At 37.6% G+C, this 24937-nt stretch overlaps 1 protein-coding gene across 2 annotated transcripts; it reads right to left on the bottom strand.

The window, feature by feature from the left end:
• LOC311072171 (uncharacterized protein) lies at positions 1-20835 on the bottom strand. 2 transcript variants are annotated; one of them, XM_084096961.1, is made up of 11 exons: positions 20599-20810; positions 13772-14246; positions 12624-12916; positions 11813-12020; positions 10231-10338; positions 10018-10151; positions 8993-9166; positions 6342-6574; positions 3675-3893; positions 1065-1601; positions 293-427 (listed from the first exon to the last, which is right to left on the bottom strand). In XM_084096961.1, the coding sequence occupies exons 1-10, from the start codon at positions 20619-20621 to the stop codon at positions 1069-1071; spliced, it is 2400 nt and encodes a 799-aa protein (XP_083953087.1). In that variant the 5' UTR covers positions 20622-20810; the 3' UTR covers positions 293-427; positions 1065-1068. The 2 variants fall into 2 exon arrangements, with proteins under 2 accessions (XP_083953086.1, XP_083953087.1); XM_084096960.1 differs by having other exon boundaries at positions 1-1601; positions 20599-20835.
• Positions 20836-24937: the final 4102 nt, after the last annotated feature.

Here is a 24937-nt window from a genome sequence, read left to right as displayed (position 1 = left end):
CAGCTTAAAAAGTCAACTTTTATTTGCAGACATAAAAATGTCAAATTCAATCAGCCTGAACTAAAAAAACTCTGAACTTTTAAAGGCTGAAACTTAATCTGTAAAATTCAAGTGCTAAAGAAATTGAACAGTTGTAACTTTGTAAATAAGAGAATGCATGTGCCTTAATTCACTCCCTTTTAGTTTCAACTCAGACTCAACATTTTTCAATCCTATTTTTCAGTCTCAGACGAGTCTCTGGGCTTCAACGGTTTCTGATTTTATGTTGCAAGTCTCTCTCTACCAGAGTTTGGCCATGATAACAGCAGGAGGAGCTGAAGAAACTCCAGATCTCAGGAAGACACGCATGAAGAGTTTGATGAAGAAAAGCATCAAGCCGTTGCTCCTCACTTTTGTCATGCAGAGAGAAATCTGTCAGCAGCATCAACTGCAATAGACAAACGCAACAATAAAGTCATTAAATCACATTATATTATATAATGTATATATACACACACATACACACACGTCACACAGGTACAGGAAAGTGATGTAAATTTGTTTGTACAATCTGAGTTTGAACACGAGGAAGACTAATGCATATAAAATATGCAACATCTGATTATTTACCGTTTATGCCCATATCATACTCTCTAAGCAAACACATTTAAAAGACTAATTTAAACTAATCTTCAAAATGTTCAGATCAAAGTATTTACTGAGTGAGAACACAGTTTATGCATATGGAGCCGTGTACAGCCTTTATTTAGAAACTATCCGTATAACCATTAGCTTGCACGTGAAATTACAATTTTATGAAAAAAAATAAAATAATGTGTTGTAACCATATATATCCAGCAGAGATCATTAATATTCTGTGACCAACTGCTCCTATCCCAACTTTGATACATTTTGTGAATATATATATATAGTAAGTTCTAAGTTTAGAATTAGTTTTTGTTGTTTGGGAAGTTTTGAAGTTTTTGCAATAATTCCATTAAATATGCAAAAATGCCACAAAAAACAAATAGCAATAAGCAGAAGATAAGTTGTGTGTTTGTGCATGTGTGTGTATTAGGTTTCACCTCTTCATATCTGCATTTTTTTTTTTTTTTTTGCTTGCCAAGTTTTATACAAATGCTCTGAGACAGAGAGAGAGTGAGTATGTGTGAGAGAGTTAGTGTGTGTGTGTGTGTGTGTGTGTGTGTGTGTGTGTGTGTGTGTGTGTGTGAGTATGAGAGAGTGTGAGAGAGTGAGTGTGAGAGTGTGTGAGTGTGTGAGAGTGAGTGAGTAAAACTTCAGCTGTGTGTCGATGCCGATGTCCACGAGCGCTTTAAAGATGATGACGTCCTGGTGCCGCCCGTGGAGCTTCAGCACGCAGTGAAGCGGCTCCAGGTTGGGGCTCTGAGAGTGTGTGATCCTCCTGCCGACGGTGTGTGTGTCGGGGTGGCACTCGCAGGGGGTCTGGGCGTCCACACACAGGTCTCGCTGTCCCGCCCTGAAGAACAACAGGTCCCGAAGACCCTTCATCATCATTGCTCTCCCTTCGGCTGCCGGGATCACCTTCCCGTGGAAATCACACACAACGTCTCCTTTAGAGAACGGACGGGTCGCAACCACTCCTGAAATCAAGAGGACGTTACATTTTAAGATCAAAACAACAACTGAATACACATGCAGGAAAACTATTCAGTGTTTTAGTTCCTTGTGCAGCGGACACAGAGTGTTAACTCATATAAACAAGTTCAATTCAAGACTTTAAGACCTTTTAACCCTTTAGAACCGGCTGTGTCGTCGCCGATACATACCAGCAAGCTGTATTCATTTGACCATAACTCTTCAACCATTTGCACTATCAAAACCATTCAAATTGCCCCTGACAGTAGACAACATGCGCTTTTCTGCAATATACGGCTTATTACGGTATTATTACGGTCATGCTTTCCGTCTGCAAATGACAGCAGCGCGGGAAGGAAGGATTTGAACAGAGAGATATGAAGCGCGGCAGGTTAGAGTGTTTTGGATTGCATAAAATAATAAAAGAAACGAACAAATACATGGCGAAAGAAGTGTTAGACAGCAGAAGAGGGGATTGGGGTGATTTTTAATGAAACTTGGGAGGCGGATGGCCGTTACTCTTTCACGTATCTAAGCATGTGTATGAATAAAAGTGTCCTAAATGAAAACTGTGCAACCCAATGTCACAAAAAAGACTTGTATATATGTATTATAGTTCATTTTTCAACTTTAAAGTGTTCATTTCTTTCGTTCATGATTTTTTTGTGTTTTTTTTCTAAATAAAAATCAGTAAATTTATTCTCGCTTTTTTTATTTTTGTCTATTTAAATTCTATTTACAAACTCACCACACACAATAATGGTCAATAAGTGTAATTTGTTGAAAGCTATTTTTCTGAAAAAGATGACACCTTGCACATTAAGATAGCACATCGTTTTAGAATTTTACAGTCAAAAAAATCAAATTATGTGAAAAACACCTATTTTAGCTTCAGGTTCTAAAGGGTTAATGAAACTTAAACCACACCTGTGATGGAAATACACATAATTACATACGTATATGTAAAAAGAAAAAATATCATTGCTGTCATAAATGCTATTTATTAGTATGATATACAGTGAACTTTTCATGTAAGCAGACAATATCCGATATATAAAAAGATCCCACAAAAGCATCGTATCCCCAAGATTTCTGGTTGTGTAAACAGTTTATTCCGAAGAAATATTTTCATCAGCGTTCTATAAGCTTTTATATACTTTTTTTTTTTTTACTTTATTAAATGTATCTTTCATGTCAAATTCTTACATTTGATAAATGAATTCAATATGCACTATAGAGCTGTTACCAATAAAATAAAATAATGTATACTGCAAAATTACAACAGCAATAAATAATGCTATGAGATTAATATTTGACATTTTTGAATATACACATAAGAACTTACTGAGCGAGTCTTTGAGTCATTCCTTCAAAACGCTGAATCGCGTAGTAAGAGGACAGCGCCTCTGCTTTGAGATACGCAATAGTTCTGCTCTGATCCTTGTTTGGAACTTTTTTCATTGGTAAAACAGAACAAAAATATTCAATATTGTGTCTAAAATGCAAGTAATTTAATAATAACTACTTGTTAATTGAACTAAAATCCCTTGTCCCATTATGTTAACTATATCATATGTTATAAATAAAAAAAACGTTTTACCTCAGGACATTTCTTCTGTGAGTTTCTTTATGTGTGCCGTTACGTTACGCTCATTTGTTTTGATTTCTCCACTAAAGTCTCTCTCTCTCTCTCTCTCTCTCTCTCTCTCTCTCTCTCTCTCTCGCGAGCCTCAGAAACACTATCCATTATCAATCGCTGTTTATGTAATAAAATCAGAATCACTCGCGCTTCGATGCTTCACTGGTTATTTGACGGACATTGGGTTCGTCGGACTGGAGAAATTTTAGCGGTAATGTGACCAAAAATATATATCTCCAAAATGCGAATTTTGTCACTGTTTTGGAACACACCAGCTTATTCATAACCTTAAGGCTAACATATTTATACTAAAAGCTAAAGAAAAAAACATTTCAGATTTCAGGGCCATTAAGGACCCGTGGCCACCTTGTAACAGCTGCTCAAATGTACATTTATGTGATGGTATTTTCTCTCAAATACAAATGAAAGCTCTTCTTACCTAGACCGTGCTCGTCACCGAAGTTCTTGACGGCCAGCCCGGTCCAGGTCTGCTCAGACACACACTTTATTATAACCTGATTTGCCTCAATGCTGTCTGTAGGAGCTGGTTTCCACAACCTCTCGATCTCTTCTGGCTTCGGGGAGTTGGTCTTCCACCCCTCCTGCGCAATCAGCCTCGCCACCTTTCCAGCTGAAGCCTTGCTGTGTGTGAAGCGTGCTGAAGAAAGAGTTACATAACTTTACTCATGCGGGTCACGGTGAATTAATGGGTTAGTTCACCCAAAAATGGTAATAACCTCATAATTTACTCACCATCTAGTCATCCTAGGTGTATATGACATTCTCCTATCAGACGAATACAATCTGAGTTATATTAAACAATATCCTGGCTCTTCCAAGCTTTATAATAGCAGGGAATGGGAGCCCAAAATTTGAAGCCCCAAAAAAAGTGCATCCATCCGTAGGGTTGGGTTTCGTTTTAATTTTAACAATTCCGATTCCTAATTTCGATTCCAATAAGGTAAAAAAAAAAAAAAAACGTAGATATAATTCACATTTAGTCTTATTGTAAACCATTTAATTGTAGCTGAATATCATGAACAAATCAACAGGCTAAAGAACACTTACACAAGGAATTTTGCCTGTGGGTTAAAAACACCATAGAAAAACAACTAGCCGAACTAATATAAATTTGAAACATTATTAAACACTCAGTAATTAAAAAAGAACAAGTAAAAAATTAGCAAATCGCAAAAAAAAGTAACAACTGAACAAAGATACGATTGAAATAAACAGTGTTTTAAGATTTTCAGGTATTCAGGAACAGAAACTGTAATCAAAAGTAAAATAACACTGAACTTTAGAAGTAAAATATACATTACAAAAGTTATTCAGTCAAAAACGAGCGAATTTTCTCTTTGTCTTGTGTTGTTTGAGTAGTGTTATTATCAGTGCTTGAAGTGGGGGAAAAAAGGTGCCGGTACTCTCTTGCATTGGCAAATCATGACATTTGAAATTTCTACAGTGAAAAACAAACCTTGGAGATATTGCAGGTACAACAACAATTTATTGTTATTTATTAACAGCATAAATGTATTTAAACAAGTCGTGCGTGCGTGCAAACGGAGCTCCTCCAAGTCTGCAAGTCCAAAAATACAATTATGGTGAGAATCGAGATTACTACATTTTATTTAATTAAATGCATTTATGGTGATATTATTATATTTTCATGTCATTCTGTGTTAATTTTGACCACGAACCATGCGCTGCCACTTTAATTCAGCGCGTGCAGCACAGCAGAAATAGACTCGGTGCGGAAACGATCTCTGCACTGCTGTATACGCAGTCTGGAACGGATCACCGGACCGCATGCGCGTGCAGTGTGAAAGCTCTAACCTGTTAACATGGGTGTCGAAAAAAATAAGCACTGCATACGCACTGCAAACAGAGTATATGAAACGGTCGTGACACTGACGCTTTTTCTGTCAGTGGTAGAGTGGTAACTCAGTGGTACATGCAAGAAGTAGCGGTACGCAAGAAAAAGTGCAGGTACGCTTAAGAGTAAATGTAGAAGTGCCGGTACTGCGTACCGGTGAGTACCGCCCCACTTCGGGCACTGGTTATTATAGAGACGGCGGCAGGAATATTAGGCTGCTGTCACTATACACAGTTGCCCAATATAGTTACACATGCACGCAGCACATAAAAGCAAGTCGTCTTGCGCTTGAATGGTTTAAAGTCATATTGAAATGTTCACAAAGGAATCGATAAGATGAATCGAAATAAAAAATTTTAACAAGTATCTGATTCCTGACCTCAAGTATTCAATTGCAGAATTGGAATCGATTTTCTATTCCCAACCCTGTCCATCCATCATAAAAGTGCTCCACACGACTCCATGGGTTGATCAAGGCCTTCTCAAGAGAAGCGATGTGTTTGTGTAAGAAAAATATCCATATTTAAAACTTAATCAACTAAAATAACTATCTTCCGGCAGACGGCCGAACGTATCGACTTACGCCACAAGAGTAACCCGTGACGCATGTATGATGTAGATGCAGGAGTAGCGCTGTTCAAACAAACAGGGCTGGGCAACAAACTCAAGCTCCTCCCACATTTCTCTGTAAAAATCCTCATTTAATTCACGTCTAATTCATGACTGCCATTCTGTTTTGCTCTATCCTCTGCGCTTCAGCGTTCATCAATGTGTCATGTGTCGGGTCAGAGGTCACTCTTACGGCGTTAAACGATGCATACGGCCGTCTGCCGGAAGCCAGTGATCATAGTTTATAAAGTAATAAATATAGATATTGTCCTTACACATACGGATGGCTTTGCTTCAGAAAGCCTTTAATAACCCCTGTAGTCGTATGGATTACTTCTATAATGGATGGATGCGCTTTTTTGGACTTCAAATTTTGGGCTCCCAATCATTATAAATGATATTTAATGATTTTTATAATGATGCCATTATAAATCTTGGATTAGCCAGGATATTTTTTTTATATAACTCTGATTGTGTTCATCTGAAAGAAGATAGTCATACACCTAGGATGACTTGAGGGTGAGTAAATCAAGGGGTATTTTTAATTTTGGGGTGAAGTATCTAGAAGAATGGCCTAGTTTGTGTCGTGTCAATGCTGTATTGGTGTATTTTGAGACTCACACAGCAGATATTCCTCTCTCTGTTTGTACTGGGAGGCTCGCCACTTATCATAGAGCACACGGTCTTCTGGAAAACCTGAGTCGACCCGCTGCTTTTTCGAGGGTGGCTGACCCTCCAGAGAAACCGGGAATCTGGTTATGAAGGCAGAGAAGTCTTTTCGTGAAGCGTGTTCCTCAATGCTGGATCCAGCAGAACTCAGTTCAGCCAATGAGGAGTCGTCGTCCGAGGAAGCGCTGTATAAGTGATGAATAAATATAAGAAAAACCACTTGTATAAAAGGACCAGTTGTATAAACATAGCCATTATGTTAGGACATTATCTTAAGTTCTAGTGTGACCAACTAGCAGTTAGTCAAGGGCAGTCCATTTTAATTTTCGGTCTCAAATTAGGCTAATCTACGTTTTAATGTAACCGATTAAAAAAAAAAAACAGTCTTAAAGGGATAGTTCACCCAAAAATGAAAATTAGCCCATGATTTACTCACCCTGAAGTCATCCTAGGTGTATATGACATTCTTCTTTCAGACGAACACAATCAGAGTTATATTAAAAAATGTCCCGGCTCTTTCAAACTTTATAATGGCAGTGAATGGCTGTTTATGTTTTGAAGCACATAAAAAAAGCATCTATCCAAGATAAAAGTGTCCCACACGGCTCTGCGGGGGTTAATAAAGGCCTTCTGAAGTGAAGTGATGTGTCAGTATAAGAAAAATATCCAGATTTAAAACTTTATTGACAAAAATAACTAGTTTCCGGCAGACGGCTGTACGCAAGTGGACTTACGGTAGAAGAGTGACCTCTGACCCGATGCATGACGTAATGATGAACGCTGAAGCGCAGAGGATAGAGCAAAACACCAGTCACGAATTAGACGTCTAAAACGACATTATTATTTTTTGAATGTGGGAGGAGCTTGAGTTTGTTGCCCAGCCCTGTTTGTTTGAACCACGCGAGGCATCAAAGCTTACGCTACTCCTACATCTACGTCATACATCATCAAGTGTTACTCTTGCGGCGCAAGTCGACTTGCGTACGGCCGTCTGCTGGAAGCTAGTTATTTTAGTCGATAAAGTCTTACACTAACACATCACTTCACTTCAGAAGGCCTTTATTAACCCCCGCAGAGTCGTGTGGGACACTTTTATGATGGATAGATGCTTTTTTGATGGACTTCAAAACATAAACAGCCATTCACTGCCATTATAAAGCTTGGAAGAGATATAACTCCCGATTGTATTCGTCTGAAGGAAGATTGTCATACACTCACCTAAAGGATTATTAGAAACACCTGTTCAATTTCTCATTAATGCAATTATCTAATCAACCAATCACATGGCAGTTGCTTCAATGCATTTAGGGGTGTGGTCCTGGTCAAGACAATCTCCTGAACTCCAAACTGAATGTCAGAATGGGAAAGAAAGGTGATTTAAGCAATTTTGAGCGTGGCATGGTTGTTGGTGCCAGACGGGCCGGTCTGAGTATTTCACAATCTGCTCAGTTACTGGGATTTTCACGCACAACCATTTCTAGGGTTTACAAAGAATGGTGTGAAAAGGGAAAAACATCCAGTATGCGGCAGTCCTGTGGGCGAAAATGCCTTGTTGATGCTAGAGGTTAGAGGAGAATAGGCCGACTGATTCAAGCTGATAGAAGAGCAACTTTGACTGAAATAACCACTCGTTACAACCGAGGTATGCAGCAAAGCATTTGTGAAGCCACAACACGCACAACCTTGAGGCGGATGGGCTACAACAGCAGAAGACCCCACCGGGTACCACTCATCTCCACTACAAATAGGAAAAAGAGGCTACAATTTGCATGAGCTCACCAAAATTGGACAGTTGAAGACTGGAAAAATGTTGCCTGGTCTGATGAGTCTCAATTTCTGTTGAGACATTCAGATGGTAGAGTCAGAATTTGGCGTAAACAGAATGAGAACATGGATCCATCATGCCTTGTTACCACTGTGCAGGCTGGTGGTGGTGGTGTAATGGTGTGGGGGATGTTTTCTTGGCACACTTTAGGCCCCTTTAGTGCCAATTGGGCATCGTTTAAATGCCACGGCCTACCTGAGCATTGTTTCTGACCATGTCCATCCCTTTATGACCACCATGTACCCATCCTCTGATGGCTACTTCCAGCAGGATAATGCACCATGTCACAAAGCTCGAATCATTTCAAATTGGTTTCTTGAACATGACAATGAGTTCACTGTACTAAAATGGCCCCCACAGTCACCAGATCTCAACCCAATAGAGCATCTTTGGGATGTGGTGGAACGGGAGCTTCGTGCCCTGGATGTGCATCCCACAAATCTCCATCAACTGCAAGATGCTATCCTATCAATATGGGCCAACATTTCTAAAGAATGCTTTCAGCACCTTGTTGAATCAATGCCACGTAGAATTAAGGCAGCTCTGAATGCGAAAGGGGGTCAAACACAGTATTAGTATGGTGTTCCTAATAATCCTTTAGGTGAGTGTATACACCTAGGATGACTTCAGGGTGAGTAAATCATGGGGTAAATTTTATCTTTGGGTGAACTATCCCTTTAAAGAAAAAAAAAGTATGTCTAACTTGTAAGACTAGTCTTATGGTCTTACGCAACCGCCCCCAGGTGATGTGTTGAGTCCTTGTTAAGTGGAGACTGACCCGGACAAGGAGTCGAGGAGCTCAGCGGCGTCCACGATGTCCTGAGGCGTTGGATTTCCAGTGTCACTGGACAGGTAAAGGTTTACGGCCCTCTGTTTGTGCACCGGGAGGCTTTGTGAAGCCGATCTAACAGCCCTCCGCACGTCCTGACTCTTCACACAGGCCAGTTTATACCTGCAGGAAGAAAACAACACATCAAATGTGATATGACTGTGACTAGGGTTGGGAATCGAAAATCGATTTGAATTGAATGAAATCGAATACTTGGTCAGGAATCGGATACTTGTTATAAAATGTACATTTCGATTCCTCTTATCGATTCCTTTGAGAGCATTTCGATATGACTTTAAAACATTAAAGGTGCAGTCTGTAAGAATGACAGCTAGTGGTGGGAATAGGCACTGCAGTCCACATTCAAGATATAGGAGATCGTTGTTTCTCTACTGTAGATTGGGCAACTCTTAAAGTGACAGCAATCTATAATAACACTAATCAAACAACAAAAGACAAAGAAAAAAATTCACTCATTCTTGACTGGATAACTTTTGTAACTATATTTAATGTATATTTTATTTATAAAGTGCAGTGAAATTTTACTTTTGATTACAGTTTCTGTACCTGAATACCTGAAAATCTTAAAACACCGTTTCAATCGTATCTTTGTTCAGTTGTATCTATTTGTTGTGATTGCTAGTATTTTATTAGTTATTTTTTAATTACTGTGTTTTTTTACTAGTCTTTAATAATGCTTGAAATTTGTATTAGTTAGGCTAGTTGTTTTTGCTATGGTATTTTTAGCCTGTTGATTTTTGTTCAAGATATTCAGCTACAACTAAATGTTTTGCAATAAGACTAAATGTGAATGATATCCAAGTATGTTTTTTTTTTTTTTTACCTTATTGGAATCGATAAGCAGAATTGGAATTGTTCAAACGATTCAAACGATACCCAACTCTAACCATGACTGACAGGATATAGTAAAGGGTCTCCATTTACACGTGGATCTGTGTAGGTACAGTACGTACATTTCATGGAGGTGGAACACGTCATGTGTCACATTGGAAACAGCTTTGCCGGACGACGACACGAAAAAACCCTGGCAGAATGTTTCGAGCCTGATGTTCCCAGGCCTGATCTGCTTGTAGTACAGCTGAAAACACTGTGGAGAAACACCACAGTTATTGAATGTAAAACACTGGTGCTGCGCAATCTGCTGTTTGTATCACGCTAACACTTACAGCTTCCTCCTCCTGTGTCAAGGCTATTTGTATGCTTGCAGTTTTCTCCTTCCTTACGCCGATCACCACCCTGCCACCGTGAGCGATCCGCTCCACCCAGTCCTCGTCCTGGGGAACATCGAAAAGGTTTAGTTTAATATTGCAAACGTGTCCAGCATATCCTGAGTACAAACTCATTAACTCTTGTGCAACCGTATGGAGATTTTGTGTCTTTTTTCAGTTTTGTTTTTTTTTTGATAATTTTTCCTGTTTTTTTGATAATTTTCACAACTTTGATTTTCTAGCCGTTTCAGAGTTCAACACGTTTCATAAAATATATATTTTATATAAAATATTGTTCATAAACTTAAACCTCTATAACTTTTTTTGTTGCACTTTTTAAACTTTTACTTTAACAATAATCTAAGGGGTCTTCTTTAAAATGAGGCCAAAATTAAGTGTGTGCTTCAAATTTTTATGACAGTTTTTTCTGACATTTTTGTCCTCTATATCAACAACATTTGGTACCGGGCCGCACAGAAAGAATAAATAACTTACCATATTTTCCAGACTATAAGTCGCATCAGTCAAAAAATGCGCCATGAAGAAGAAAAAACATATATAGCCTAAGTCGCACTGGACTATAAGTCGCATTTATTTGGAAATTTATTTCACAAAAAAAATAAAAATGTTACGGATGGGACAGTTCTTCATTACAGACGTGAGCGGTCTGAAAGCGGCACTAAAAGACTGCTTTAAAACTTTCACAGAAACCTCAAACAGAAAGCACAAAGCCTGTCTTTAAATTTTATTTCGTTTTGCATTAATTGTATCTTAATTTTAATCAATGTTTCATCAACCAATTGTCTGGATTTAATAAATAAGAAGTAAATATATTAGAAAATAGATAATCACGACACGGAGGCGCCGGCCTTTATATAGAAAGCTTGAAATGTCTACTTTTGAACAGAACAATTCAAAACGAAAAGAAAACAGACTGTTCTCTGCTTGTGTAATCCGTATGAAATGTGCATTTCTCTCTGGTGCATTCACTGAAGATCGCGAGTCAGCATCGTCAACTTCATCTTAGCAGCCGACACTGACATAAAAAAAACTGGTTTATTAGTAAACAATTAAAATGTCTCCTGCTATATTTTACATATTCATAATCATTCATTTTGCCGGTTCGTTGTGACAGCTTTTAGGTGCTTTATTGGCAGCGCCACCCTTACATGTTACATAAACGCATCAGCACCGAAAACATGGAGATTTTTTTCTTTTGGGGGCATTTTGTTTGTGTTCAGGCTTTCTCAGTTGTCTTTAGGCACAATGTTACGAGGACCCTGCTAATTAAGTTGCGAGTAGGCCTAAACATTGGATTCATGTTTATTATTATATTTAAAAAATACCCCAGTTTTTATGCCGGTCGTATCATTTTATTTTGTTGTATTTATCCGCCACACCTTAAAGGCTGGTCTGTGAAAATATTGTCTGATATTAAACCGGTTCGTGGCGCAAAAAAGGTTGGGGACCACTGCACTATATGGACCTATGTGTAACTTTTTTTTAATTGACGCACAAGGGTTAAAGTAGATGAACTTACGGTCAATCCTGTCACAGCTCCTGGACGCTGCATGTGCCGGAGGACCAAGAGCGCTTGGAGGTAATAGCGGTACAGCGTCTTGTCGGGGCTTGAGACCGCTGTGCCCGTCAGCAGATCCCCGTGGATCCTGAGAAAGTCTGACTTTGCAACTTGCAAAACCCTCTGGTAATCTTTAATGCTGGGAGCTCTCTCACCGAACCGGCTGTGACTGGATTAAACATAACAAACAAGAAAGGTTATTACACCACCCTTGTGATTATGTGAGGAAGCAACCATAACCTATGTTCTTAGTATTATTAAAATAGGGATTGAATGCTTTAGTTAATTTTGTTTGTGTATCTGTTTTTAGTATCATCATTACAGGATATAGCATGTTTTAGTTAATATATTATTTCAATTACATTTAATCATTTAGCAGACTCTTTTATCCAAAGCGACTTACAAATGAGGAGAGCAATAGAAGCAGTTAAACTAACAATAGGACAACAATATGCAAGTGCTGTGTCCCATCCCAGTTAAGTCTAACGCAGTTTTTCTTTTTAAATAGATATAGAATAGAAGAAACATTATAATATTATAGGGTATAGAATGCTTTAGTGAGAGTTTTTGTTTTATAAATGTAGTAAGGTAGATAGATTGATGTTGTCTGTGTGCGAGGATTAAATGTGGTTACTGCTATTGTAACAAATCTAGTTTCCTGAAAAGGATTAATAAAGTATCTATCTGTCTATCTATGCACGTATATACGCATGCATGTATCTATAACATTAGTAAAATAAATAAAAAGCTCATTGCAAAATGAACATGTAACCTCGTATCCCAGGTCTTGTCATGTGTCTTGGATACAGTCTTCAGCATGTCAGTGTAACTCTGGCATTTGGACCGGAGCTCTGGGTCGGCTCTGCACAGATCCAGCCTTGTCGTCAGGTATTCCAGGAACCGTATAATGCTCTTGATGTATCTATGGAAGGTGGCTGTGCCCATGTGGGTGCGCTGCAGGGCCGTCAGAAAGTCCCGGGTCTCTGTGCTCTTAGACAAGAAGTCCAGAGACGGCTCACTCGCGGTGGGCTGCACGTACCGGAGGAAACGGGACACATTATCAACCTGTGAAGAAGGATGTGAGAAAGCAGTTCAGCATTAAGATCATTAAAAGAAAGAAGAGCTACAGAACATTAGTCGCATTTCCATTACCCTTCAAAATATGCAAATTGAAATAGCGAATTCAAAATACGCCCAATGGAAACGTGTCAATTTCGCAAAAAACTCCCAAAAAACGCTCGCATGAGGAGGTTTTTCAGGCAGTTCGAAAAAGGAATATTTCACAAAACTGCAATGGAAACAGTTTTTGAGCATTTACAGGTCAGCTGACGTAGACGACGCGGTGTGTTTGGACAGAATACGAGACAGATTTCTTCATTAAACTCATAAATTAGCTTTTATTTTGACGGGCGGGGGTTTCTTCAAGCGTCTCGGAGACGTTCCCGCAGTTCTTCTGGATTTAATCTGTCTCAGTTTTTTCTGTTTCTTCATGTAATCACAGACGGACTCGATGATGGTGAGATCAGATCATACCGGCTGTTGTCAGACTCCTTGTGCATACACAAATCTCACTGGATTATTACAATTAATGGCAAAAAGAATGTTTGGAAATGTATTAACATGCCTAAGACTTTTGCACAGTCCTGTATATATATGAAACTTTTTGTTTTTTGGGCTAGTAGAACTTCTGAATGGCCGCTAACTTAAAAATTTAGTAGCCAAATTGACCGGTGAGTGACCAAGTTAATTTCAAACCAATAATTTTTTATCGCGAGAGGAAAAAAAAATTACATTTTAGTCACATCGATTAATGGAAAAGCCGGCATTTCGCAATAGTTTTTTTTAATGACATTTATCGCAAAAGATTTGAGCAAATCTGTCAGGAAAACGTGTGAAGTGAAACGGGTGATGAGATCTCACCTTCGTCTGCCAGTGGGAGACCCTGAGTGACTTCATCAGGTGCTTCTTAAAGTCCACCAGGAGCTTGGCATCCGTCGGGAACTTGCCATACAGACCCGCCTCCTTCATCTTTATCCTCACGGAAGAGGTTTGGGTTGAAGGAGGATCTCTATCGGTCGTGTCCGAGTCACTGTCAGGATCCAGGACCGTGTCAGACTCCTGAGGCTGGTTCGTGATGAAGAAACCCCGGCGCAGAAGCTCCTTCACCATGGCGGCCCGGGAGTGTGTGTCGGGCAGGATCTCACGGAGACGCCTGTAATCCCAGGTCCTGCTGTTGAGGATCCACTCTCGACTGGAAGCCCTGGCCTTCTGAACCTCCTCCACTCGCTCTTCAGGTGTGCTGCCGGTTCTCATGCAAACCCTGGCCAGGTGAACGGGGAGGTTCTCCTGCGGCTTGTGGCACCGCAAGCAGTGCACGATATTACGGTCAGCAGATCTTCGAGAGAAAAGATATGATATAAAGAAATGTGACTGAAAGAAAGTAAATGGGAAGCAGCAGAACAGAGCTATTAGCATTTATATTGTGACTGGCTGGAATGATTGTTAAGGAGTGTATTAACGATGCCCTCATGTCACAATTCGATATTATTGCGATACTCCAAGATATATGATAAAAGGTTAACAAAAAATGTACTGTTGATTTAAATGCTAAATTTGGTTTTACATTGTGTGTGTAAATGAATAGACTTGGACTTGGTGCTGAAACCCAAAGCACAGGACAATAGAGACACCAGAATAACAATATTCATGATTCTGAAGCTGAAACCACAGAATTATTGTAGATGAATATGCTTGATCTCTGTCACTGACTAGATATATTTAAAATAATGTATAGGCCACTTTTACTGGTAACATCAGATATTTGCCATTATCAGGACCCACAAATATTCCCCCATTGCATTATTATACATTATATTCAACATTACATATAGCAGTTTAATGTAGTACTGACACTAAAACTCTGAAAACGTGATTTTTTTTAATACACAATAGGCTACATATTGATACATTTTTGTAGTGCGATATATTGTGACAACCCTATTGTTGAGGGGTGTGAAAGTGCACAGACTATGGTCAATTAGTAAACCCCCACACGGTCTTTAATAATCTTATGAAAATTAGCCATGGTCTTTGAATAAAACCAAAAACCCATGGTTAATATAGTTAAAGTCCCAAATGAACCATGGTTTTGACTTTTGAAACTTTAAAATCTAAATTGCTTTGATTTAAAACATTGTTAACCTATGGTTTATCTTAAACTCTACATACAGTCAGGGATGGGCAGTATTTCAGATACATGTATTTAAAATACGTATTTAAAAATGCAAAATACTATTTTGTATTTTAAAGCCTTTGGAAAAAATCTAATGTAATTTGTATTTAAATACATTTAAGATGAGTATTTTTGTATTTTCAAAATACATAAAATACTTTTTGCCAGTCAACCTCTTTATCAGGGTACTGATTTTGTGCATCAACTAGTTCAGACATTCACTAGCTCAGCGTTGGGTCTGCAAAAAAATGTTTATATAAGGTGAGAATGTCATGATCAATTCTACTTGTTGATTAAAGTTAAAATAGTGCATTATTCACTTCAGTTAACATGAAAGAATAAAAGAGCACAGACAAGTGGGAAAATAGCGTTAGCCAATCAGTCTTGACCGTTTTTTTTATTTTTTTTCAACTAGCTTGTCAAATGTGTGTAAAGCATTACTGCATGTTAGGGCTGGGTGATATGACTCTACATATCATAGCGATGATATAAAGTGTGAATCGATGGAACTTTTTCTAAATCGTTTACATAGATGGGCCTATTTGTGGGGTAAGCAAATTTATCCGTGCAGCTTTTAGTGGGCAGGAATTATTGTAACGTTGGAGTGGGAAAAGAAGCACTGATGAATGATACTCCACAAACATCTTCAGCTTTTAGTTTCAATAATAATCAAAAAGGGGTATATAGTGGCAAATGAATCTAAATTAATTCTAATTAAAAATTTTAGATACACTTTCTAATTTTAATAAACTTAAAGAAACAAATAAACTTTACATAAAATAAATATAAAATTACTTAAAAATCATTGGACTACCTGCAACAACAAAACAAAATTCAAGAGTTTTAAATTCAGTTTATGCCAAGGAATCAAAACTGATATTGAGAATTGTGGAACCATGATATTGTTACTGTGAAGTAAAATTGAGATTTTGGATATCGCCCATCCATATTCTTTGCTAGATAGCAGAAAAGGTTCTCACAGTTTTACATACAGTATGAATGTTTTAATAGTGTTCACCACAAGTAATAGACTACATTGTAACCAGAAATAAGTATATAAATGGCTGCTATTTTGCATAAGTTTATTTGTAATTGCCAGAAAGAAAGAAAGAAAGAAAGAAAGAAAGAAAGAAAGAAAGAGATGAGGTTGAATGTAAAGTCAGTAGGTCTATGTAGGTTCTTCGTTCACTGTGACCTATACACTGGATGGCCAATTTCACATGTATTTTGTGTATTTTCAAAATACTGTATATTTAAATAAATAAATTTTTCCACACAGTATTTTGTATGTTAAATACGTTTCCGTGTATTTATGCCCATCTCTGCATACAGTAACATCAGATCAAATTAAAACCCTAATTCAGATGCAACCAACATAACCTCTGCTCTCTGACCTTTTAGATAGTTCACCCAAAAATGAAAATGTTGTCGCCACTTTCTCACACTGTATTTGTTCTAAACCTAAATTAGTTTATTTTTTTCTGTTGAACACAAAAGAAGATATTTTAAAAAAAATTGTTGGTAACCAGTTGATGGCACCCATTGACTTCCATAGTAGGAAAGAAAAATACTAAGGAAGTCAATGGGAAGTAGAAACTGTCTGGTTACCAACAGCCTTCAAAATATCTTCTTTTATGTTCAACAGAAGAAAGAAACTCATACAGGTTTATGGAGCTATTCTTGTGCCAATAAAAATGAACGTAGCTTTTCAAGAAACTAATGAAAATATAAATTGAAACTAAATAAATTATCTCTAAAACTGAAAAAGAATAAATCGCAGCCACATTTTTTGACTTAGTTTTTAATACACTGCATGTTTTGCTAACTATTTCTCATATTTCAATCGCTGATCTGAACTTACAAATGCGCTTCCAGAGTTTTCATTTACGCTTCTGAAGTTTTCGTTTACGCTCCCAGAGTTTTCGTTCGCCGTTCTGACACATTTCTCTCGTGGGGGCGGGGCTAGTGGCAGTGTGTTCTCATTGGTTACTGAGCTTTTGATTGATAGCTTCGTGACCTGGAAGTGAAGACGTCAGTGGTGTGTTTATGTGTGGATGTGAGCGTCTGTAATCGCAGCTTTCTATTTCATTTTAGTGATATTAAGTTATGTTTGTTTTTTAATTTGATCTGTATTTACCTCCTGCTACTACTTAGTTGGCAGAAGCTTTTTAGGAGCACAAGAGATCTATTCAGTCTATTCAGGTGTAATTGCACATTAAAGTACTGTCTGTATATAATACTTAAAATATTGTAGTGTCCAATGTTTTCGGAGAATATTTGTTTATTACTGATGATTATTTTGCATGTTAGGCTCTGATTAGGTTCAGCTGTTACAATTTAAAGAGAATACTAGCAAACGTGTGTATATTCAGCCGTCAAGAAAGTCAAACTTCAACCAGGTAATCAAGGTTGGCAACCATGGCCATCACACTACTCATTGTTAGCATGATATACGTTTACACCATCAAAATTAATGATCACTTAAATAAGAGGAATTTAAACAAAATGAAAATTACAGTTGTGGCCTGCTGTTAGATACAGTCCTCAAAGGGCATTGCATTACATATGTCACAGAAAGAATGTTCTTGTTGCCATTTTTTTAAATTGATAATTGTATTTAGTTATTTCTTTTAATTAACACTGTCTTCTAACATTTAAAATTGTAAATATATTTTAACAATCATCAACCATTTCAATTGTGACTTATACAACCACTTAAATTAATGTAATTGAAAATATGAATTCAAATAAATTTACATTCTTTATTGTCACTAAAGCATATACACAAGTATCGAAGTGAAGGTCTTGGATGCAATTATGTTGTGACAGGAAAGACCAGAATCCACAAAACATTAACTGCATAATATACATGTAATGCACAGTATTCTCATGATATACATTACTATACAAAATGCACAATTACAAATACAGAATACATTTAAAAAATGCATATACATTTTAAATGTTGCAATGATTCTTTGAGCAGTTCCTGTTGCAGTACAATTAACAAAGCAGTGACTGGACACAAGCAGTACAAGGATAGTCCACCCAAAACATGAGAATTCTCTCATCATTTACTCTCCTTCATGCCATCCCAGATGTATATGACTTTCTTCTTGACATAAACATAGACAAAGATATTTAAGGAAATAATCCATCTCTGTGAGTCCATAATACAAGTGTATTGTAACCCATGTACGTAAGATTTTTAATAGTTAAAGCAGTTTACATTATTATTATTTCTTTTATCTAGCCTATTGTTTGACTTCAGAAGGCATTGACTCATCCACTGAGGTCGCATGGATTACTGTCACGGTCACTGTGTGTGGTTTTTAAAGCGTCTTTAGGACTCGCAGAGATGAATTACTTTCCTTACAATCTTAATTCGTGTTTATCTGTAGAAAGAAAGTAAAATGCACCTGGGACAGCTTGAGGGTGAGTAAAATAAGAGAGAATTGTATTTTTGGGTGATCTATGCCCTCAACATTCATATGCTGTTGGTATGCTAATCCAAGATCAGCATAGATTAATAAGAATAAAGTGCAACCTCTTGTGTACTTGTAAACTATGTTTGTTTTAATCTAGAGGAAATTGAAATATTTTCTAGTTTATATTAAAATAAATCAGGTGTCTGAAGATCAAGATCCCAGTCATTCAAAGGTGATGTGTCTGAACAGAGTAAGATTATTGTCTGACAGGGACAGTGGATCTCTGGGACTATCACTCCATCAGCATCACTCTGTGTCAGCATCAGAATTTTGTTTATGGAAAAGTTGCTCCACTCCCTGGAAAATGAGAGAGGAAATGTATTATAATCTAGCAATACAAACTGCTTTGAACTCCCCATACAGTAACAAGTTGCAGACTTAAAATATTTATTATATTTATATTTAAGGGATTTTACAGTACTAAATATTTACCTCGGAGTCAAGCAGCATTTATCATCTGTAATACTGTTGTGTAACCAGTAGATGGCTGTATTGCCCTATATATAAACATATGGATGTGTATTCCCTAGCCTAGTTGCTGGATGTTTTCAATCATAATTACTTGCATGTATTAAGTTTGTAATTTGGACATATATTTATTATTAAAGACTATTAAAGATTTAACATTTGTCAAAGAAATGTTCATTTGAAGTGCACTTTTTTTCATTATTATTAGTCAAATATGGACACAGAAAAAGCAATTTGTTACTCATACTAGATACATATAATAGCTTTATCAGTCATCTTTATCACACAAAATTAATCAGAATAAATATTGCAACCAGGGCGATACCTCAAAATAATTGAGCGTTTTCATATTACGAACAGAGACGTGTTCTGTGGTCAAGTCGTGTCTCTCCTCTTTCAAAAACTTTGCATCGCAAATTAATCAGCAATTGAGAAATTCATGTTTAAATAGCTTTATTGGCATGGTAAAAAAGGCTTTACATTGCCAAAGTTAAATCAGGCAGTGATTGACAGCACTCTGGTCCTATGTCATCGGTCATTGACTGATACAGTACAGATACTGTACAGTACTCTAGCCCAATGTTGTTTGGGGTGGCTGGGGGGAAATATGATCTAATCGAAGCAAATATGATCTAATCGAAGACTGTAACCGAGTGTAGATAAACAAGTCATGTAATGATTGGGCTAACAGTTAAATCAAGACAACACAGCTCAGCTGTATAATGTTATGGGCTCTCACTTAGCTCTAAAATGCCTCTCCACCTGATAAAAGCCAGTACTGTATTATAAATAGTATTAGTATTGTATTAAAAAAAAAAAAAATCAGACTTACCACGAGTAGGCTAACGTTATCCAGTATCCTCCTGATTAGCGACGATGACTAATGATAAATATCATTCGTCTGTAACTTACTATTCCTTCTATAAGATATCATCTCAACAATATAGTGTAGCAGCAAATAAATACAGATATAAACTTAATATCACTAAAATGAAATAGAAAGCTGCGATTACAGACGCTCACATCCACACATAAACACACCACTGACGTCTTCACTTCCAGGTCACGAAGCTATCAATCAAAAGCTCAGTAACCAATGAGAACACACTGCCACTAGCCCCGCCCCCACGAGAGAAATGTGTCAGAACGGCGAACGAAAACTCTGGGAGCGTAAACGAAAACTTCAGAAGCGTAAATGAAAACTCTGGAAGCGCATTTGTAAGTTCAGATCAGCGATTGAAATATGAGAAATAGTTAGCAAAACATGCAGTGTATTAAAAACTAAGTCAAAAAATGTGCCTGCGATTTATTCTTTTTCAGTTTTAGAGATAATTTATTTAGTTTCAATTTATATTTTCATTAGTTTCTTGAAAAGCTACGTTCATTTTTATTGGCACAAGAATAGCTCCATACAGGTTTGGAACAACACAAGGGTGAGTAACGAAAACATTTTCATTTTATTATCCATTTAATAGTTTATTATTGGATAAATGACTTCTCAAAATGCAAAAAAACAACAAAACATCCTCTGAATTAAATACTAATAACACAAGCCTCACCTGCTCTGATCTCGTTCAGCCATTCTCACAGTTACAGCAAGAAAAGTATCTAATGCAGGAGAAGAGTTTGTTGACGAAAGAACACGTTTAGAGCAGTTATATCAAAGGCTGTTAGCAGTTAGGCTTCTATACTCTTTGGTTATATTTCCTTCTTCTTCTTCTTCTTCTTCTTTTTCTTCTTCTTCTTTCATTAGGTGTCATCCAGCTTGTATGTACATTACCGCCTCCTTCTGCTCCGGAATGAGTAAACCTGCTGTCTATGGTAAATCTGTGATCTCACTTCTCGCATTTGTGTCAGTTTGTGCCAATGTGGGCGGGGCTCAGTTAACCTGTAATGATGTCACTGAAGCTGAACCAATAAGAAGAACCAAAGGCGTGGCCAGACAAGTGTCACTCTTACTAATATTAAGCTGTATTGGGTCAGTAGGGTTTTTTAATGTCTTTCAACGAGTCTTTTGTGCTCACCAAAGAATATAATGTGAAATATTATTACCATTTAAAATAAACTGTTTTCTATGTGAATATATATTAAAATGTAATTTATTCCAGTGATCAAAGCTGAATTTTCAGCATCATTACTCCAGTCTTCAGTGTCACATGATCCTTCAGAAATCACTCTAATATGAGGATTTGATGATCAAGAAACATTTATGATTTTTTTATCAGTGTTGAAAGAGTTTTTGATGCTTATTTGTAGAAATAATGCAATGCATTCAAACATATGTGCATGGTAAGATAATTAGAAATTAATAATTAAGACTTTAATTCATCAAGGAGGACGCATTAAATTGATCAAAAGTGACAGTAAAGACATTTATAATGTTAGTACATACATTTAATAAATGCAAATAAAGGCTGTTCACTGAACTTTCTATTCATCAAAGAATCCTGGAAAAAGTATCACAGTTTCCACGGAAATATGAAGCAGCACAACTGTGTTCAACATTGATAATGCTCAAATCATCATATTAGAATGATTTCTGAAGGATCAGGATCTGAAAATTCAGCTTTGATCACAGGATATAAATTACAGTTTACTATATATTCACATAGAAAACTAATTGGTAATCAAGTGTAGGCCTACACATTATTCTGTTATGTGTTTAATGTATATAGTTTAATGGTTGCATTAAATACTTTATCACAAGGCTTTGTCAGTATTTCCTTTTCATTTATTTTGCATGTCCATTTAGTTTGACTAAGTAGTTTTGTATTATTTTTAGTTATGGTTGATCACATAGTTGTACTGATTTTAAATGACAAAAACCTTTGTGAGTTTGCTAATGCTGAAATGTATGGCTCCCATAACACCATCCAACGAGCCACAGATCACTGTCGTTTACAGAGGAGTTTTGATTGCTGTAAATTATCACCATAAAGTGATTTAATGAGGCATTGAGATGCTGGTGCAGAACAAAGGTGTGTAGTGTGTAGTGCGTAGATATACGGCGAGAGGAGAGAGATCAATCTAAGAGCTGGTGCTGTGACCGCCGATGAAAGCAGGAAAGCAATAACTGTTGAGGACTGTCTCTGAGAAGCTGTTGAGAGCGCAGAGAGCACGAGTTTGGTTATGTTCCTTTTTGTTTAACCCTTATGGTGTTCGGGTCTGTAGGACCCGTTTTCATTTTTTATCAAAAGAAAAATGATACGATTACTTATTTTTTCGAATTCAGACTCATTGGCCTTGGCTCATTTTCTGTGAATAATATACAGTATATCAGAACACATTTTCAATGACCACACACTGTACACCCCCCCTACACATTTATATTACACACAGGATGTTCGGGTCCACTGGACCCGGGTCTAATAAAAGTGTGGAAATTGTAGGTCCTGTGTACCTTTACTCTGTCCTCCTCCTGTCAGGGCCTGCTGTTAGTGTGTGTGTGTGTGTGTGTTTATGTTCATGTATATGGTTTATGAGGACACACATGTGTATAATGACATGGGTATTACAACGTAAACATGGTTTATGAGGACATCTGTGTCCTCATAAACCAAACGGCTTAAAAAACATACTAAATGGTGTTTTTTGAAATTCAAAAAGGCCAAAAGTTTTCTGTGATTGGCAGGTTTAGGGGTAGGGTTAGTGGGGATAGATTATACAGTTTGTACATTAGAAAAACCATTACGCCTATGGAGAGTCCCCGTAAACCACATATCCAAGTGTGTGTGTGTGAGAGAGAGATTGTGTGTAAGTGTGAGAGAGTGTGAGTGCAAGAGTGAGTTCCCATGTGATCTAACAAAGGTAAAGAGAAAATATTAACCATATATGCTGTTTATATTGCTTGTAATTGGGATGAAGTAAACATCTGTTGAGTATTTTAACATAAAATTGTTTGATTGTGTTGAATTAAAAACCCCAAAATGCACCCTCTACATCAGCCCCACCCACTCCCGTGCCTCTCATGAAGATGGGTCCTCAGGACGACCTGGAGGGACTGTAGGAGCATGTGAGTGGCCCCAAACCCACTGGCCGATTCGCCTCAGGAGAGAGGCGCAAATAGCAGCACAGCAACTACCGGTCCAGAACCTCAGAGTCTACGAGGACCTAAACGAGCCCTTCTTCAGCGGGTCGGCCTCAGCTCATAGCCGCTGCGCCCGCATCAGCTCCTTTTCCCCCGCTCTCTCCATGCCAATCCCTTGACCCACTTCCTGACACTGGGGGGTTGGGGCGGTCTGTTGGCACTGCAGGGTTTTGGGACATTTTATTGTTAGGTGTCCAGTGATGGACGTCCCGCAAGCTGCCTCAGATCAAGCTGGCTTGTACCAAATACCTGTGAGGATAAAGGGGGGTGCTTATCAGGCGTTGGTGGATTCAGGATGTAACCAAGCCTCGGTCCATCAAAGCCTGATTCAGCCCGAGGCATTGGACGAGAGCCGCATGGTTCAGGTACGGTGTGTGCACGGGGGACATCTGCTAATTTTGGGAACAAATTGGACTGCTTTTAGTAAATTATTGGGGTATTTATGTACGGATGTCTCTTGTGGAAAGAGAATGTATGGAAGCGGGCCGTCGCACAGGTGGGAGAGGCTGAACCGGGACCACTGGAGCCTGAACCAGGGGAACAGAGCGTTATTGAGAGGCTGACCCCCAAGGCAGTGGCGCTTCAGTAGTCATAAAACATTAGTGAGATTAACCAGTTTTTTTCTTCAAACAAAAGTGATTACAGTAATTTGCTGGTAAATCGTTGTACTCTAATGCACTGTATTTTGTTTTACAAATAGATTGTGAAGGTCTCTGATAGAAAGATGTCTTCATACCTTTGTTTTACGGTGTTTTTAAAAACACTACATAGATGTTTTATTAGATTAAATATTTAAGAGTTCCTTGTGCTGCATTCTATATCCACATACCACCCCAAAATTCATGGGAGCATTGTCTTATTTAAAACAAAGAGAAGCCGAGAACACCTAGAGCTCACTAAAATTACAGCAGATTAGAGGAAACAGTTGTTTTTCAAAGTGTAAAGAAGACAGACACACACACACACACACACACACACGGTTAACAGTTTCTAAAACAGTTTGTTTCTGGAAAAGTGCACACAAAATCAAAGTACCATAAAAATAAAAATAAAAAAAGTCTCCAAACTGTTACATGCTACAATTAAACTTTGAAGCAATGGAACTTTGGAAGAAGGAAACGCACCACAGTGAAAATGTTGTGCCTTGTGTGAACTTTAATGAGGCCAAGAACACTAGCACTGTTAAACATGCGTGACAATAACTGTTCCAATTCACCTCTGATGTGACTGAGCTTGTTTCACATATAACTGTAAATTATCACAGTAATAAACAGGTCACTTGCATTTGCTAGCTAACTATTGAAATTTACGATATACTAAAACATTTTGGTACTCTGCTGATGTGAACAAAAACTGCATGTATATAACAAAATATTAAGACATAAAACACACCGTCTGTTTTCTGGATCAAACCTAAAAGACAGACGCCTAAAACACTGGCGTCAAAGTATTGGCATGGACAGAAACATTGCACCTTTCACTTAAAATTACTACTTATCAACTGTAGTTCATTTACTTAACAGTTGTTTAGAGACAAACACAAAAGAACTGTGTATCTATGACTGTGCGGTGAAATGCAGAGTTTTAAGTGTAATAGTTCGAAAAGTTTGAAGTGTAATGGTTGAATAGGTAACAGAAAAACGGCATAACTCACTTTTCATGTCCGTTCATTGTGTCTTGCGATCCCACAGCGTAGATAGACCAGAAAGATGTCCTAAAATAAATGTCATTTGTTTAGTCTCAAGCAGTGTCATGTAGAAGGACTGACGTTTAATTCTCAAAATGCGGTATTTGTTCATGTTTTCATTATT

This window comes from Abramis brama (assembly GCF_963993115.1).
Source record: "Abramis brama genome assembly, chromosome: 21".
NCBI lineage: Eukaryota > Metazoa > Chordata > Actinopteri > Cypriniformes > Leuciscidae > Abramis > Abramis brama.
Note: the sequence above shows the minus strand (reverse complement) of the source record. Positions and strands in the feature narration are given on the sequence as shown.

Bases quoted from the DNA above. Each gene is read 5' to 3' on its own strand.
- LOC311072171 (XM_084096960.1), bottom strand. From the start codon at position 20,621: ATGGCTGAACGAGATCAGAGCAG. The intron at 14,247-20,598 runs GTGAGGCTTGTG...TTTCTCTCGAAG, and splicing joins GCTGAACGAGATCAGAGCAG to ATCTGCTGACCGTAATATCG. The intron at 10,152-10,230 runs GTAAGTGTTAGC...GTTTCTCCACAG, and splicing joins TGACACAGGAGGAGGAAGCT to TGTTTTCAGCTGTACTACAA.